We start from the raw sequence: 17,180 nt of genomic DNA, 5'->3' as shown, positions 1-17,180 counted from the left end.
CTCAGCAGAGAGTTTGCTCTTTACATGTGTATCCAGAGGAACAAATGGTGCGTGTATTCAAAGCATCTGTCATAGCCAGGCACTTTCTCGCAGTAGCCTGCATTCTTTGCTCAGGCAAATACCAACACAGTGGACGTGCAGTGGGATGGAGCCTTGGCTGAGGGTTTAATGCCATCCAGGAATGTTATGTGTTGCCTGGAGCTATAGCCCGAGGGGTCATACTGCACTACTCAGAGGTATTGCTTTAACCCGATGCCAAGCTTCTCATTTCTGCTGGTATTTCCCATTGACCCTCCTCAGCATTTATCTCAATTCCTAGAATAGTTTCTGTTGTTCCCTGCCTGGTTCTGTTTCTTTGTGTACTGGTGTGCAGGCAGCAGGGGCAGCATGAGGCTCCATCCCTGTTGGTGTGGGAGCAGCCTGGGATGGGTTATTGAGTCCACATGGAACACCAGCCTGTGCTGCTGGGTGCTCTGTCAGGCTGGGCACACTGCAGAGTCTGAGCAGGGCATGGCTGTGCCTGGTGGTGCTGCTCCAGGAGCAGTGATGCTGTGCTGCTCTGCTGTGTTCCCCCCATCCTGCACTGCTTTGGGTGAAACAGCTGTCATCAATGGACATCAATAAACACTAAAAACTTCAGAACCCATGGTCAATTGCAGTGGTTTCCTGGAATGGAGTGAGGTGCTCTGGTTCCTATGTTGCAGAATGGAGTGAGGTGCTCTGGTTTCTTTGCTGCAGAAGATACAGCTCTCTGAAAGCCAACTTTAAAAAAAAAAAGTCTATAATTGAAAGATTTCAGATTTCTTTTGTAAGAGCAAGTGTGTGCTTAAGCTCAGAGACATACAGCCAATAATATGTACTTGAAACGTAATGCAAGTTAATTCGTTTTGGCACAGCCCCAGATATGCTGATGAAATGCCCTGTGAAGTGCTACAATATCTTGATAATGTACCTTCTCCGTTTGATTATATAATCAATTGTGTTGTACCTAATAAAACTTAAAATTAGAGGGAAAAGCTCAGAATAGATTGTGTTGGGTATGGAGTGGGTCTCGGGCAGCTTGAACTCAAACTCTCACCTCACCACTGCTGCAGACACGGGGCTGCCCCACACTGCTGCCCCACAACCCTTCATGGCACTGCAGGGTGTAGTGGTCTGGCACTGATTTCTCATTCCTTTACATAAAAGTCAGTGGTTTCTGGGTGGCTGTAATGTGGTTGGGGGAGGATTTGACCTGGGTGTTCTGGCCCTCCTGTACGATGAGGTTGATGGGAAACAAATGCGTTACGGCCCTGACAAGCTGCTGCTCCATTTTTGTTTCCATTTTAAAACAGCGCTATCAACCAGTTGGAATATGGGCCTGGAGTATCGCAGGGAGTAATCTAATTAGTATGAAGTCAATTCACTAGTTCCTTTTGTATCTCGTGATTAAATAAGTGGGAAAATGGCTTGAAAATTAGGTGCTAGAACGACCCAATTACATTTCTGTAGCTTTTTGTATTCAATTTCATAAACAATTTTGCTCTTCGCTGGTTAATCAGTGAATGCCTTTTTCCAGTTTGAAAAGCACTTTTGAAATTATAATGCAATTAAATTGTGTGTGGATGTTCTGGCATAGCGAGTGTGAAAGCTGGGGGCCTGGCAGACAGCCATGTTGTACCTTGACAGTAATGAGTTCCTGAGCTGGCAGCTTGCTTGTGTCATTCATAATATTGTCCGTGCTGGGTTACCCGGAGGTGCAGCTGCCTTTGCTCCCTCCTGGTTGGGTTGCTGGTGGCCGTATGCCATATCTGTGCTGTGTGTGGGCAGCCATCGCTGTCCCAGGCTGTGCGTGTGTATCTGTGCTGGGCTGCTGGGCTGCTCGGTGGGCTCCTCCACCATCACACTTTGGTAGCAGTGTTGTGCAGCTCCATGCTTGCTCTGCTCTGTTTTTTCCTTATGTGAGCATCTGTAACACTGCAGGATGGGGGTGGAGAAAGATGTAGGGGATCAGTGACTGATTTCCAGGAGGACATATTGAAATGACAAGGAGGGGGTGGCCTGGAGTCATCCTTGTTGGATCAGAATGCAGAATTGTTGCTTTGAGTAAAGGATTAAATCCCTACCGAGGAGCAGCAGAGCTGAGCTGGTGTGGAAGCACATACAGCCTTCACTCCCATCCTCCTTGGGTTGAGCAGCTGAGGTGCTGCCTGGGATTTACAGCCAAGCAGCACAAAGAGAAAGGTAGAAAGCTGTGTTAAGAGGAAAAGAAATAATGTTAGAAATAATGACTTGCTTGGCAGGCTTTAACAAGTTCAGTAATGGTATTAGGTGCCCTTGGCTCAAGATTGTAACCTCCTCTTAAATGATCATTACCTGACTAATAAAGACCTCAGAGCAGGTCATTGCAGCTTAATTTAGACATAGCGTCCTGTTTGGTTTGAACAGCGTTGCCATCTCTCAGGCTGAAGCTGGTGCTGGGAGCTGGGCTTTACCTGGGCTGCTCTCCCAGCACCGCAGGGCACCAGGTGTGTGCTGTGAGCATCCCTGGTTTGGGTGACTTCCCAGCGTGTTGCCTCATCTCTGCTTGTGGTTGGTTCAAGGATGGGAAGGAAGAAATTATGGGAATGGGGCTGTGGAGGTGTGAGCACACATAGGAACATGGGTGTCAGGAGGTGCTCATGGTCAGCCATGGAGTCAGCATGGCTGTTGTGCTGGGCTGGGCTGGGCTCAAACCCAGCTGTGATTGTCATAGGAAGGCTATACGAGCTCATTGCTTCTTGTTAGTTGTACTTTGTGCCCCCATTGTTCCCTTTCCGAGTACATCAGAAACAGCATTTCTTCTCATCCCAGTCTTCGCAATAGAGCTGTGTGAGTCAGGAGTGGCATGAAAGAGCCACTCAGACAGTTTGTCCTTCCCATGCACGTGGCACCAAGCAGAGCCACCAGGCTGTGGGTTCAGCACAAAACTCTTTTTTCTATGTAAGACACAAACTGGAGCTCACTGCCACAGGCACTGCAGAGATAAGGGGCTGGGAGGCAGCAGGAGCTGTTGCTGCACTGAGCACAGTGGGCAGCTCCTCCGCACCATGCGGCTGCACTTCAGCTCTGCCCCGGTGCCTGCTGTCTTGAAGGGATTTTAGGTCTTTTTCCATTGAAAGGAGTTAATTGGGTATGATATTGCCATGTCACTCACTCGGAATGGCTGCATGCTGTGGGATGCTGTATCTGTGCAGCCTTTCATTGCAGTGGGATGATGCTGGGTGGCAGTGGCTCTGCATCTCCTTGCAGACCGACACATGAGTACACAATGTGTGCACACGTTACTGCTTCCCATCTTGGCAGCAGACCTGCTTTAAATGGAAGAGATGCTGTGATAAAGAGTGTCTGAGGGCAACTGTTGCATCCTGCCCATAGAGGAGGACCTGACAGGCCACCAGCCTGGCATGTCCCATTGCCTGTGTCCTTTGGCCAAGCCTGGATGGGGCTGATGGAGCAGAGCTTGTGCAGGAGTGAGGACACCACAGTTCACACCATGCCTGAGGATGAGCTGTCATATTTCCCTAAGTCCGTTAGCAGCAAGCTTCATATGCAAGTAATTATAATCACCATCTCCTACCAGTTATTAATATTTTGAGGACGTCTCTTTGATAAGCCCATCTTTTCAGCTAATTTCTTACTCAACCAAAAGCAAAACAACTTTCCTCCCGGTGTCGTGAATGTGCTGTTAAAATGAAGAAAAGGAAATGGGAAAGGAAAAAAAGAGACGATCCCCCAGTGACAGAACGTTTGTGCTGGGCTCAGCGTTGCGTCGCCTTTGTTAGGCCCAGATAGAATTATGCATCACAAATACAAACTGCTGTCAACATGCATTGGTTTCAAAACATTACAGCATATGGTATGTGATTATCTGTATTGTCAAATGCAATAAAGTGAGTTTGGATATAATAAAAAACGTAATATTTTAGAAATTTGGTAATAAACTGTGGGAGAATTGACAGGCGGAGAGTACGTGAGGCCAATGGGCTGCAGGATGTGGGGCAGCACCTGTGGGGCAGCCTGCTGGCATCGCCCTCTGGCTCCTCTCCCCGTCCCCATCCTTGCCCCATGCAGCACTTGGGGGCCCTCCCGTGTGGAAAACTCAGACACAATACAGATAGAAGTGTATCACATACGTGCAGTTTTTCTTAGGTCAACTTTAATGTGTCTAAATGATCTGTGAATGCATTAATGGCTTCTGTTAATTAACAGTATGATAAAGCTGGCATTTAGTAAGTTGCAGTGTAGTGTGCGTTTAAGTCATTATGTACTCAGTGCTTTGGTTTGATTTCAGAATGTTAATAGAATAAAATTTTAATGAAGAACTTGTTGTTATGAAAAATGTATTAGAGCGGGTGAGGTGCTGCCGGCGTTGGTGGGGCCGTGGCACATGGCTGGGGGGAGCAGGGTGCCCCAGCCCTGCAGGCCGGGTGCTGTCACAGCAGCTCCCCGTGGTGATGGATGTGCCCTCAGTGTCCCGTGTGGGGTGATCACTCCTGGGCAGTGATTTCTGCCCAGCGCAGCAGCACGGCTGCTGTGTGCTGCTCTGCCTTCTTGTTCTCCATGCCCGCTTCTTTTTGCTTTGGCTCTGTATTGTTTTTGAATGATGCTCCCTCTGGATGCCCTGGAGCCACGAGAGGACAGTGAGGAACCCAAGTACTGCAGCTGCTCAGAGCAAAGGCTGAGTGGGCTATAGTGCCCATTATTTTACTGCCCTGCACTCCTACTGCACTGACACACCAGCACCTTGTGCTGTCCCCATGTGCAGGCAGTGCGGTGAAGCAGCTTCTCATCACTTCTGAGCCCCAATGTGGAGGTGAGGTGTGTGCCAACCAAAGGGCAGAGCCTGCCGGCGTGGGAGTTATTTCCCCAGCAGACATAAACATCTCCTTTCTGTGCGTGCCTCTCAGGAAACAAGAATAATGAGGAATAACAAATGAGAATTGACAGCTTTTGTCTCAGACAGCTCTGAGCTGTAATGAGCCAAGTTGTGGTTGTCAGATGGAGACTACACAGAAGGAACTGGAAAGTGGGGAAGAGGCAGCACAGGGACCTGGAGTACCGGGGGAGCTCTGTGCTTTGTGCAGACAGCACAGGGATGGGGCTGAGCTTTGCAAGTTCTGCGGGGCTCTGGTTTGAGCAAAGCAGCAGTTGTCCCATTGATCCCTGCTCCCATGGACGTCCGCACAGCACTGGGTTAGGTCCAGACCCTTCCTGGTTCTCCATCTGAGCAATGGAGGTGCCCTGACCTCTCTGCTTGGTGGCAGCAGACCCTGTTGTGTTGGTCCGCTCTGTTACTGCTGCAGGTGAGCTGGAGGGTGTGAGATCGCTTACTAAGGAACTTCTTCCCTTCTGATTACGAGGGATGTGTGAATAAAACAGAACTGTATTGATTCACACCAATCTATGCATCGACTGTGTGGGAGCCACTTGCAATTCCCAGCAGCACTGGAAAGCTTTGCAACAGGGAGAAATATGACCAGGCAAGTTGAGCAAATAAATTAAACCAGTGTCAACTTTTCTTGTTTCTTCCCTCATTATTAATGGATGGAATGGGGCTCGTTTATCAAGAGGGGGAAAAATTAATTGACACGGGCCTTAATATTATTATGCCTGGCTTGTCTGGTCACATTCCTTCATTTATTTTTTATTTTTTTGCTTTTCAAAACGCATTTTATTATGGTTTACAGGTCTGGCTGCCAAAACTGTTGGTATAAACAAGAAAGCAGGTGCATAAATAATGCCATGGTAGGACTGGATGTTGCTGTGCTTCACTGCTTAAGTAACTTAAATATGGGAAGAGAGAGGCATAAAACAAATACAAATTAGATCATCAGGTACCAAGATGTAATGCAAAGAGGGAACGCAGCCTGAGCTGATGCTCCCTCATTCCAGTGCTGTGGTTGTTGGGGGCTGTTGTGTATCTGTATCCCTCAGCACAGCACTGTGAGCTCTGGGCTGCACTGTACTGCCAGGCTGGGGAGGATGGAGCTGTGTGGAGCTGTGCTGTGTGGATGTCCATCAGATCTTTCTGCCTAGCAGCAGGAGTGAGAGTTGAGCGTTGCCAGTTGGTGTGATGTGGGCTGTGTATATCTTCACTTCTTCTCTCCCTTGGTCTTGTTGGAGACCGTCTTGTGCTGTAGGAGATGGTCCCAGCTAGCAAAGACTGTGTGATCCAAGTAGACAACACAGTCCCGACGTGGGTGAAAGGGAGTGGTGCAGGTGAGGTGAAGTGACCTCCATGTCATGGGGTGGCCCTGGGATGGCCTGGGATCAAAGCAGCCTCCTCTAGTGCTTGCTGCCCTGACTCCACCCCCAGAACTCTTCTCTGGTTGAAAAGCCAGTCCTTGGTCTTTGGGATGATGCTGGGCTGGCGGTTGGTAATAGTGCGGATGCTGGGCTGGGCTGACTGCTGGGAGGTGTTGGTATCCCCAGGACAGGACAGGGCATACCGTGGTGCACAGTGTTCTGCTCTGTCCATCACAGCCTCTGCAGCCAACACCAGCATTAGCCTTGTTGGTGCAGGCTTGAATGAGCAAGGCCTTCCATGTGTAAGCTGCCTTCACATAACTGCTGCTGAGTGATGTTCTGGGTGTACCTAAACACAGCTGTAATACATTGCTGTGCACTCAGCACCCTGGCTGAGGAAAGCAGCTGCCAACTCGCAAGAGAAAGCAGATATATTTCATAGCAATGGTGTCGTCATCTCAGCTATATTTTACTGAGGTTGACAGAAAACTTCTCGAGTGACGACAAAGGTGTGAAATATGGTTGATTCAAGTGTGAAAAAAACAAAGTGCAGAACACGGGAGCGCTGACACTTGGTATCTTCAGCACAGCTTCTCCATGTGATTTATTGCACCCACTGATTTAAGTTGTTTTAATCTTTCTGTAGTTTTATTTGGTTTCTCAGTGCAGTGTTCCCCTCATTTCTGGAGTGCAGAGCTGGTGCTGCGCTGGGGGATGCTGCGTGATGGGCACTGAGTGTCTGGGCAGTGATTTCGGGCGTATCAGGGATGTTTCTAGGGGAGCTCAGGCTGATGTATGTGCACAAGGCAATGCATTTCCTCAGGCTTACCCTCCCCATGAGCCATTCCCTTGGATGTGTTTCTGCATCAGACAGCCCCTGCCTGGCTGCCAGCACTGCCAGTGAATGGGCTGCACTCCCACAGGTGTCTGTGTGCTGCTGCCCGGGTGTTGAGCAGAGCCCTCTGCTGAGCCATTGCACAGCCTCCACCTGCAGGCTGGACTGCCATCTCCCTTCCTGCAGGGCTGCTCTGGGCCTTGAGCTGCTCACTCGGACTCTGCCTCTTGTTTTATTTTCTTCCTCTTCATTGTCTTTTCTTCTCCAGAAAAGATTATTCAAATGAATATTCAGTTTTATTCATTTGAATTTAAAAAAATAAAATAAAAAAAAATAAAAACCGTTTGACTCCATTAAATGCTTATCTCTTAAATAGAGCTTGTTAGCTTCCAATAATAGCTTCATTCAGAAGGATGCCGTATAATTTCATTTTAAAACATGCGCTCCTTGACAACCAGCATCCTATTTCTGTCACCGTTTCAAACAGCCGCCTTTGTTTTGTGTTAATCTTTTTCATGCACTTTCCAAGGAGCGCTTTTTGTTGACTCTCAGTACCTCTCATAAGAAGTAATTGTCTGTTTCGTCCAGGAAGGTTTCTGAGAGCTTTGGTAATTTGGAAATGGGCGCGTATTCATTACGCTAACTAATAAGGCATGCATACAGGAATGGTTTTTTATACGTGCGATTATTGAAAGTCGCAATCCAGTATTTTATAAGTGAAACAAAGGAGGGCCCGTTACTGTTTCATGTCAGGAGTTCTTTAGCTGCAGGGCAGTGATTTCCTGCGGTTGTTTAAGGAGCAGCACGATGCTGTGGATGGGCTGTGAGAGCAACAGCAGCCTCCAGCGCTGAGTGCTGCTCTTCTCTGCTCCCCCAGGGAGGAATGAGGCAAAGCTGGCTCTCGGTTTTCCTGCAGAGCTGCTCGTGTCTCTTTTTTTGCCTGCATGGAGTGGCCTAGATCTTTAAAAACCTGCAAGTGAGCGGTGACACCTGTGGATTGTTGTTTTATTCTTGTTATAAAGCCTCTAAACAGAGAAAGCTGCTTTAATTGGAGGAGTAATTTCTGAGTAAAGCTGTGTTTAAGCTGTGTGGAGTGTGATGAGAAGGGGAGACTTGTTTCTTGGTCAGAACGCATCCTGCCTGCAGCGCTGCACTGCGTATTAACGCTAATCTCCTCTAAATTCCCCTTCCTGGCTCCAGCCTGGCAGCGAGACCTGACAGGAGCCCAATGAGAAATCCTCAGCTGCAGCACTCACTAATGAGTTACTAATGAGGAGGAGGAGGTGGTGATGGCCCCAGCACTGCCAGGGCACTCTGGGATGCTGCACCCAGGTGGTTAACCACAAACGTTCCAGTTGTGACTACGGGTCTGTTGAAGGTGGATTTAGATGGAGCTGTTAAGCACAGTGCTTGAAGCTGTATGTGCTGATGTGGAAAGCCGTGCTTTGAGCACTGTGTTTGGGTGCAGTGCACTGCTGGATGATGTGCTGCACCTCAGAGGAGCACTAGAACCATTTATAGTGTTTTGTTTTGTCTTTCCCATCCCTGCAAGAAGATCCAGAGAAGGAGGGGAGCATTGGCCTTCGCTACCTGTGCTAAACATTCCCCTAAAGACGATGCTGGGTGCAGGTGCCAGGGGCTTGGGATGAGGTGCTGTGAGTCACCGAGGGGCCGTGCAGCCAGCAGAGCACACAGTGCTGGGCTGCAGCTGGGCAGCAGGCATCCAGCAGCCCTACCACAGCCCCATCCCCACACCTCGGACACAGCAGCGTGGAGGAGAGGAGCGATTAGATCAGAGCCTTCCAACTGACGGCTTCAGAGAGGCCTCAGGATGTCCTGATGAGGCATTAGAGGAAGTCATTCAGGAAGAGGGGACAAACGAGCACCTCCGGAGCTTGGCCAGCCCTGGTGCCTTGCTGAAGTTGTCAGCTTGGCTTTGTGTGAGGGGAGGGCAGCGAGCAGCTGCTGTCTGCATAGGTTCTTGGTTGGTTTTATTTTTTTCGTCCTGCAATGAGTCAGCCCTAATGGAGAAGTCCTTTGGAATTAAACAGGAGATAAAATCAATATGCTTCCATAGACATATAATTGGGTTTTGTAGAGATTGCTCTTAAAAACCTATAAGGTGTAAAAGAAAATATAGCCTGATCGTAGTTTCTGAGCCGTCGTGTAACCAGGGTGTAACTATCCATTAAATTCTTTGGATGGATCAAAAAATCCATAAGGAGGTTTTAATTCTCCATTAAATCCTATGGAAGAGCTGTAACAGAACCCTATTAATTTCCTCCGAGGTGATGCTTCTTCCCTCCATTAGGCTGTAATGAGTTCCGCAGCGCTGTGGAGGGCAGGTGTGTTTACATGGGCATATTCCTGTGAAAGCATTCCAAAGTCCAAATGGCAAATAATGCCTTGTTAGAAGGAAAGCTATTTGACCTCGCTAATGTTTTCTTTTCCCCCCTTCCTTTTTTGTTCCTCTATTGAACAGGATTTGGTTTCGTTACTTTTGAAAACGAAGATGTGGTGGAAAAAGTCTGCGAAATTCACTTCCATGAAATCAATAATAAAATGGTAAGTGTGTGTTCTGCCCGATGCTGGGATGTGGGGCCTGGGCTGTGGCTGCTGCCAGCCCTGTGTCCATGGGGCCGATGCAGTGCTGCAGCATGCCAGCATTGCCCGGCTCCAGGGGAAGTTTCTCCTGGGTGAAATGAAGCCACAGTCGCACAGTGCCCTGTCAGTAAAGCCACTGTGACAGATGGAAAGGGGTGTTTGTCTTCCGATCGATGCGAAAACTTTGATAATTTCAGCTGAAATTCTCTTTTTCCCTTTGTCAAAACATCCTTCGCTTCTCAAATGTGTATTCAGATATGCATTGTATATTGGTCTGATATGTGTTCACAGACTTTAAATTCAATAATGGAGCTTTTAGTGTGGATAAGATCAAAGCAATCTCCTTGGCATATGCTGGAGGCCTGATTCAATATTTGACTTGCTAATTTTTCCCAGGGCACTGAAATAATATTCTTCATATTGTTCCTGACTGCAATGTGCATCTGAAATAAAAGTGGCCGTCCCCCTGGCAGGCACAGAGCTGGGGTCCCAGGGCAGGAATGGGGCAGGAGTGGGGTGGCTCGCCCTGCCCAGCCCTGCTGCTCTTTATTTTGCTCCCAGAGTTTTCTTCTGCTGCTGGTGATGCTTTGCGTGAGATGAATGTGGGTTGTGGTTCCATTCCCCGTGTAGTCAGTAAATGCTGATCTGTCTGCCTTATAGAACTAAATGAGAGCTAACACCCTCTGCTCCTGCCTCCAGGAGCAGCAGACTTACCTCAAATTAGGAATGCTTTAAATTTGAGTAAGGCTTTCACAGTGGGGAAGGAAGAATGGGATTTTCCTGATGCTTAATGCAAGGTGAGTGCCCATCATGGAGCACTCCATGGGTTTTCTTACTTCACACCATGTACTTTTCTCCAGAGCTCAGCTCAGCTGTGTCAGTCCTAGTGGGGAGGTGCAGGAAGTGGCTGGGCACTGATAGCAGCCCAAAGCAGCACAGAGTGTGGGGCAGAACCTTTGCACAGTGGGCAGCCATAGCCCCCAAAGCAGAAAGAGCAGCCTCCAGCTGAGCTGTGTGCTTGGGTGCATGAGGGGAGGGGGTCCATGGTTGTTGCCCTTCCTTTGCCCCAAACCTCAGGTTGGGTTTTGCTCTGCTATCAGAATTTGCCCCTCTGGAAGAGCTCCGCCTTCAGAAGGGCTGCAGGGGCTGTGGGCAGGCGGCCCGAGCAGGGCACAGGGCAAAAGTGCTCAAGGAGCAGCAGAAAGCGAGTGGGTGTTCTGCTGCGGTGAATAATTGAAGTACATTCTTCCCAGTGCGTGATCCGGGTGCCTTGAGCACTCTCTGCTTGTCACTCCCGCAGCACTAATTTTAAAAGCAGCCCACGAGGGAGGAGATGAGACATGATCCTGTCTTGGGACTGACTCATCGTGCTGCCGATGTGCCTGCAGATTAATTACTAAACCCATGCAGGAGCAGCAGAGCCTGCGCACGGCTGTGAGACAGTGTGCTGGGTCAGGGCTGACAGCGGACAGCCTTCCTGTGTGCCCCTGGCCCTGTGCCTTGGTCTGCTGTGCTCCCTGGCGTTGTGCTATAGGGGTGCTGGCAGCCCCTTGTGCTCCATAGCACTGCCCTGGCAGCTGCCCCACGTGGGCTCCCATCGGTGGCAGCTCCCTGGCCTGGCTGCAGCCTGCCTTCCCATGTGGGTTATTTTTATCCCTCCCGTTCTGCCTGTTGCCATCCATAAAGCTTAGAATGTCAAGTGTAATATTAAACGAGCGGCGTGCAAGTGAAAGGAAAATGCCAGAGAGGTATTTAATAAATGGAAGCCGGAATTGATGTGGGAGGCCATGGGTTCTCTCCAAACTCTGAGGAGATATGGGAATAGATAAAACCAAAACGAGATGTCCCCAGAATATTGTTGTTCTTGCCAAAAGTCTGGTGTTCTAGGGGGTACAAAAGTGGCTGGAAAAAATGCAGTGGGGTCATTTGCTTTGAGATCTGTGCTGTTGTGGAGTTGTTCACATCCCAGGATGATGTGGGTAGCTGGGGCCGGACCTCTCTGCAGCTGCTGTGAGTGGGCTCCCATGGTGCAGGGCTGTCGCTCTGCTCCTCGCCCCATGGTGGGACCCACTGGTGGTTGTGTTGTTCTGGATGTGTCAGCACTGCTCTGGCCCTCCCAGGGCTGACGGCCTTCGAGCTGTGGTTGCAGCATGCATTACCCGCATGCTTTGGGTTTCCATCCTACAGCCATGCCCAGCTGGGGATGTGCTTGCCAGCCATTGCGGGGCAGTGCTGCTCATGGCTGCAGCTCACGTTGAGGGGCAGCAGGACGGCCCAGCCCTGGCTAACCACAAGGCATGCTTGGCCAGCCAGACAAAGTCTCCTTGTCTTTGGGTGGTGAAGCAGGTTTTTGTGCGTTGTGGATCCGGGAGCGCTCGGCTTTCCCTGGAAAGCTGTTGGCCGTGTTTTTGTGAGCCGTGGTGGTGCTGCTGCGAGCTGACAGCCCGTCTCATTGTGCTGGGTGTGAGAGGCTTTTCACTCCTCATCTCAGCCATCCTGGGCTCCGGTGGCTCTGACTGCTCATCTGACCCAGGAGCACCCCGGCGCGACGTTAATTCTGCCAACCAGACTAAACAAAAATAGTGACTTTTAGTTTCCCTGCTGTTTTTTTTTTTCTCAATTTAAATTTCTTTCAGCCTTTAAACCGTTCTTTGTTGGGCTGCTGAGGCTGGAGCACATCCCTCATACAGAGGAGGCAGAAAAAATCTGGATATTATTAAGATGTGCAGAAACACTGAACTAAAAGCTTATATGTGCCCACATCGGGCCGGCTCCAGGGCAGCACAGCTGGATAATGTTTGTGCCAACATCTGATGCAGAGCATGGCCATGTGTCCCATGGGGCAGCCTGCCCTGGGCTCTGGTGTCCCCATGCTGCCCTGGGGCTGTGCTGTCCCCAGCCTGAGCAGCCCAGCCCTGCACATCCTGGTTCTGCGTGTTGCCCAACCCACACAGGAGTCATCTCCGCTGGGCAGTAACAAGCATTTCTGCCCTTGGGATGGGGTGTGTTTGTTTACAAGGCTCAGAAATTATTTTCCTACTGGTGACTCTTTCTTCCCCTTTAAATCCAAGCTAAAACTTATTTGCAGCTCAGTACCATTCCCTTTATATCCTCATGTGCTGTGAAAATCATAAATTAAGCCAGTCTTTCAGGGAGCAGCAGTAGGCTGTTTTGTGGTTGCAAAAGCTAATTACTGGGTTATTGTTTCTAACCGTGCTAATCCAAACTTCATTTTCCTGTTAATTGTCCGTCGAGCCAGGCTAGATTGTTTTCATCATTCTGAGTATTTGCAGGGAGAGCAGCTGTGAGGTGTAACCAATGCCTTCGTGGCACTATGAGTGGCGGTGAACCCAAAGGGTGTGCTGAGAAATGGGATGGTGCACCTCTGGTGGTCACTGCACTGCAGTTTGGGCAGAGAAATTAAATGGGCACACTCCTGTGTAATGAGTGATGAGCAGTGCACCAAGGAGTCGGCAGGACGTGGCCGAGGTGCTGGTGCTTTGGCTGCATTTGGGCCCTGTGCACTCAGAGGCAATCGTGGCATGTTGCTGCTGCAGGGCCTGCTGTATTCCCTGACAGGTTTTCTATTCCTTTTCCTTCTCTCTTTACCTTCATACTAAGGCCCCCAGTGAGCGCTGTGCTGCTTTCCATTGCACTCTGTGCTGCTGTGGGGCTTTCCTGCACTGCCCCATGCCTCACAGCCCATCCCTGCAGCTGCTTTAAGGACCCCAGTGCTTGTTGGCAGGAATGTGGCAAAGGAGAGCTCAAGAGGAATTTCAGTCCATCCTTCCCTGTGTTCGGGCAGTTGGCTTGTTAGAAGTGCTCTTTCTGACGGCGCTGGGAATCTGAGCGCTGTAACACTGGGGCGTGTTGCAAGCAAACGACGTAAATATGATCTGCATGAGATTTGCAGCAGAAAGGGGAGGAGTAGGTGGTTTTGTTTAAAATACTGCCATTACAGTCAGTTAACCTTCATGTTACCTAAATGAAAATTGTATAAACCTGAAATTTTCGCTGATCAGGTTGCCTAGAAACAGGCGGTCGGTTTTCATAAGACAATGAACACACAGCCACTGATAAGGCTATTAGGAATGGAGATGTTCAGCCACATTATCCAGCAGCCCTGGGCCCATCTGCTGCCATTGCTGCTCACCCACTGCTGCCAGAGGGGTTGGAGACACAGGGTGGCCACAGCTTGTCCCAAAGGAAGAGCGAGGTGGCACCCATAGGTGCCCGGCACCCTGCAAGCCATTCCCTGGAGTGGGCTGGCCCTGGAAGTGCTATAGGGGCTCGGGAGGAGCGAGCAGAGGTGATCGCTGTGCACGGAGTGATTTGGAGGCAGTTGGGAGTAACTTGAAGTGAAAGAATGCAGATCATTTATTAATGGGGTTTACAGAAATTTTTCTGCTGGGCAGGAATATTGATTCCTTATTCCTGTTTTAAAAGGAGCTTTTTGTAATGATCACCGAGAGCCGTTCTGTGCTATCGATTGTAATAGAGCTGTGCGGTGCTGAGGCCTTTCCTCCATCCATTCCACGCCTGCAAAGTGTCACCAAGACGAAATGCAGCGCGGGTTTTCCTTCCCGGACGGCAGCAGCTCCTTCAGTCAGCGTTTCTGTCATCTTCATGGTGCTGGCTGTGCTGGAAGGAGCACATGTGTGCTCTTCTAAATGCGTTCTTACTGTTGGGAAAGTTCATCTTTGAGGGGGAGGCGGTGGAGGCAGGAAAACGCTAAAAATAAATCTCCCCCCCCCCCCCTAAGTAGATCAGTTCTGCATTTGACATTTACATGGAATTCATTTGCATCTCATTTGTACATGTTTCTGCTCAATAGGTAGAATGTAAGAAAGCACAACCTAAAGAAGTGATGTTTCCACCAGGGACGAGAGGAAGGGCGCGTGGATTGCCATACACCATGGACGCTTTTATGCTGGGGATGGGAATGTTGGGTAAGTGTGTCTCCGAGAACCTACCAGGGCTCCCCCCATTCCTCAGCACCTGAGTGGGTGCCAGCCTCAAACTACAGCAGGGCTGGGGTGGGGGCGAATAATCCTGTCGGTGGGAAATGATTAACTCCCCCCCTTCCTGGAATATAACAATTTGCATTTAAATGGATGTTTTAAATAGGCTGTTTTACTCTTTCTCGCAAAAATAGAATGATGAAAGATGCAGTGTGTTCATTCTGACTAAAAATGATCTCTTCCCCCTTTTTAGAAGAATTGAGTCACACATTATTCCCCCTCTTTTAAAGGTATCTTTGACAGTTTGGCATAGATAATTGAAAATCTTGCTGGCTCTTAAATGGTGTGCAAGGTGGAGAAAGCAGGGGGACGCGTAACAGCATAGGTCACAACAATAATTACGAGTTTCAAGGAGGTGGAATGGTGTTTTAGTCCAGAGTATTGTGTCCAGAAAATACTAATTAAATGGGATAAATGATATTTAATGGCAAAATTCTATTTGTGCACGAGGTCTATTTAGTTTTAATTGGTTCTCATTTGTTTCTGCCTGGATGGTTCTTCTTTCTGTATAGTCTGACAACCCCTTGATATTCCATCCTCAGATTTGCTAAGCCAAAATGCTGCTAATCCATTGCCAGTGTCCTTTTGTAAAACCCACATATGGCCAACTCTCTGCTCCCTTTCCATTGCTGCACCTTCCCTTGTCATACGCTGAGGCCTTAAGTCACAAGGGGAGCAGCTGGGGGTGTCCTTGGGCAGAAGTGCCCCATCTCAGCCCACAGTCCCTCTTCATGGCCCTTCATGGGTGTTCTCTGGCTTCTGCCCAGGGTGGCAGAGCTGCTGGGGAAAGGCAGGAGGGTGCTCACCTGTCCCCTCCAGCACCGTTGTACTGAAGGCACCCAGCAGCTGGAGCAGGGCCTGTCCACTGAGCTGCTGTCAGGGCAGAGGGTTTGGTTCCTATGAAAATTGGGCTGTTCTGTGGAGTTGTCTGACCTCAGGCGCTGCTTGATTGGATGGGGAGGAATTTCCCTGCACTGTTTGTGTTACCTCTGAATTCAATGGCACTTCTCTGTGTGGCCAGAATGATCCATTGCTGGGATGTGTAATTCAGTCATTTCAACCCAACATCTGTTTTTCTGTCCCCATGCTCCGCTGCCACCATGCCCCAAGGTGTCTGGAGATAGCATTTTGTGGTTAAAACATTTATCTTATTCAAGTCAGTCCCTTCTGTGTGGTGCTGCTGGTGTCCGGGATGCATGGGTGGGTGCTTCTTGCTGGGCTGGCACAGCCTGAGGGGGAGGAACAGGGCAGCAGCCCCTCCACCAGGTGAGGGGGAGATGCTGGGAGGAGTTCTGCAGCTGGGCTCTGTGTCAGGACCTGAACAGAAAGCTCAACCAGCCCTGGGGTGCAGTGGGAGCGATTGCTGCCTCGTGGGGAAGAAGATGGCTTCGGGCTTGAAGAAGCCACAGAGGAGTTCTCAGCATGTGGATCATCTTCCGTGGAGAACTTTCAGCTGGGTTATGTACCATGGTCATCTGCTGCACGGGGTTGGCCAGCCAATGCTCCTCGCAGGGCAGCCCTCAGTGTGCTGATTAGATTTCAAGCCAGAGTGGCTTGCTCAGAATTAGTGATTGATTTATGTTGAAGGCCAGATGCTTCATTATCTACTCACACTGCTGTCTTTTATCTTCTGCTTGCTGTGGTGCACCATGTTAACTAAAGACATGCAGAGCTGCAGCCTGTGATGGAGGTGGCCATTCTGAGCCCCAGGGCTTGCTTTGAGGGTGGGAGGGGACACCCGATGAGCCCCATCCCAGCGTGGGGAGGGCATAATTAACCCATCACACAGCGGAGCACTTGGCACAGCGGGCTGCCAGGACAGTCTGAAGCAGTGGAGTACTTCGCTAAGATTCCATAAGGCTGGAGACAGACTTACTCCCCACCTTACTTCAGTTGCTTGACTGGGCTGAGACAGAGTGGATGGGAGCTGCTCTTAGAACGCTGTTGTACCTGCTTTCAGGAGCCCTTGTCCAAGGTCACCTTCTCCAGATGCCGTTCACAGGCAGAGCAGGAAATCAGAGGAGCGAACGCACGAGACAACCCAAAGGAAAGAGTGGAGAGTGACTCCCTCCAAAGCTATTAAGGAAGTTGGTCTTTTTCATTAATCATAGCCTCCCTGAGGAGCCTGCAGCAGCCGGGGTCTAAAGGTGCACAGGCAGCCGCTTCTGTGATGATTTGGTTGATTGGAACAAAATTAAAGTGTTCTTCTGAAAGGATTTTTTGACTGCGAGAGTGCAGGCAGGCTGAGCCTTCTGCCAGGACTGCTCCTGGGCTGTCTCAGTCGCTGTCTGCTGATGGGAAGCACACGTCCTCAGGGGAGGCCAGGAACATTAATTAGCCACTCTGCATAAAGAGCAGCCTGGAGCGGGTTCAGTTCCGTGATCTCCTATCCCTGCCTGCCCACCCGGCCACAGCATGGCAGCTCATATGCCACAGTGAGCAGTGCTGTGCCC

At 49.7% G+C, this 17,180-nt stretch overlaps 1 protein-coding gene across 17 annotated transcripts in view; it reads left to right on the top strand.

Annotated features, from left to right (window-relative positions):
- MSI2 (musashi RNA binding protein 2) overlaps positions 1-17,180 on the top strand; it is a 187,135-nt gene that overhangs the window by 130,184 nt on the left and 39,771 nt on the right. For all 17 annotated transcript variants that reach the window (XR_001559040.2, XR_004309338.1, XR_004309339.1 and 14 more), the window contains exons 8-9: positions 9,585-9,667; positions 14,541-14,655. Coding sequence is in view for 12 of the 17 variants with exons in the window: in XM_015881168.2 (XP_015736654.1) it covers positions 9,585-9,667; positions 14,541-14,655 (198 nt within the window). In the remaining 5 variants the exon portion in view is untranslated. The remainder of the gene's footprint in view (positions 1-9,584; positions 9,668-14,540; positions 14,656-17,180) is intronic.

This window comes from Coturnix japonica, chromosome 19 (assembly GCF_001577835.2).
Source record: "Coturnix japonica isolate 7356 chromosome 19, Coturnix japonica 2.1, whole genome shotgun sequence".
NCBI lineage: Eukaryota > Metazoa > Chordata > Aves > Galliformes > Phasianidae > Coturnix > Coturnix japonica.
Note: the sequence above shows the minus strand (reverse complement) of the source record. Positions and strands in the feature narration are given on the sequence as shown.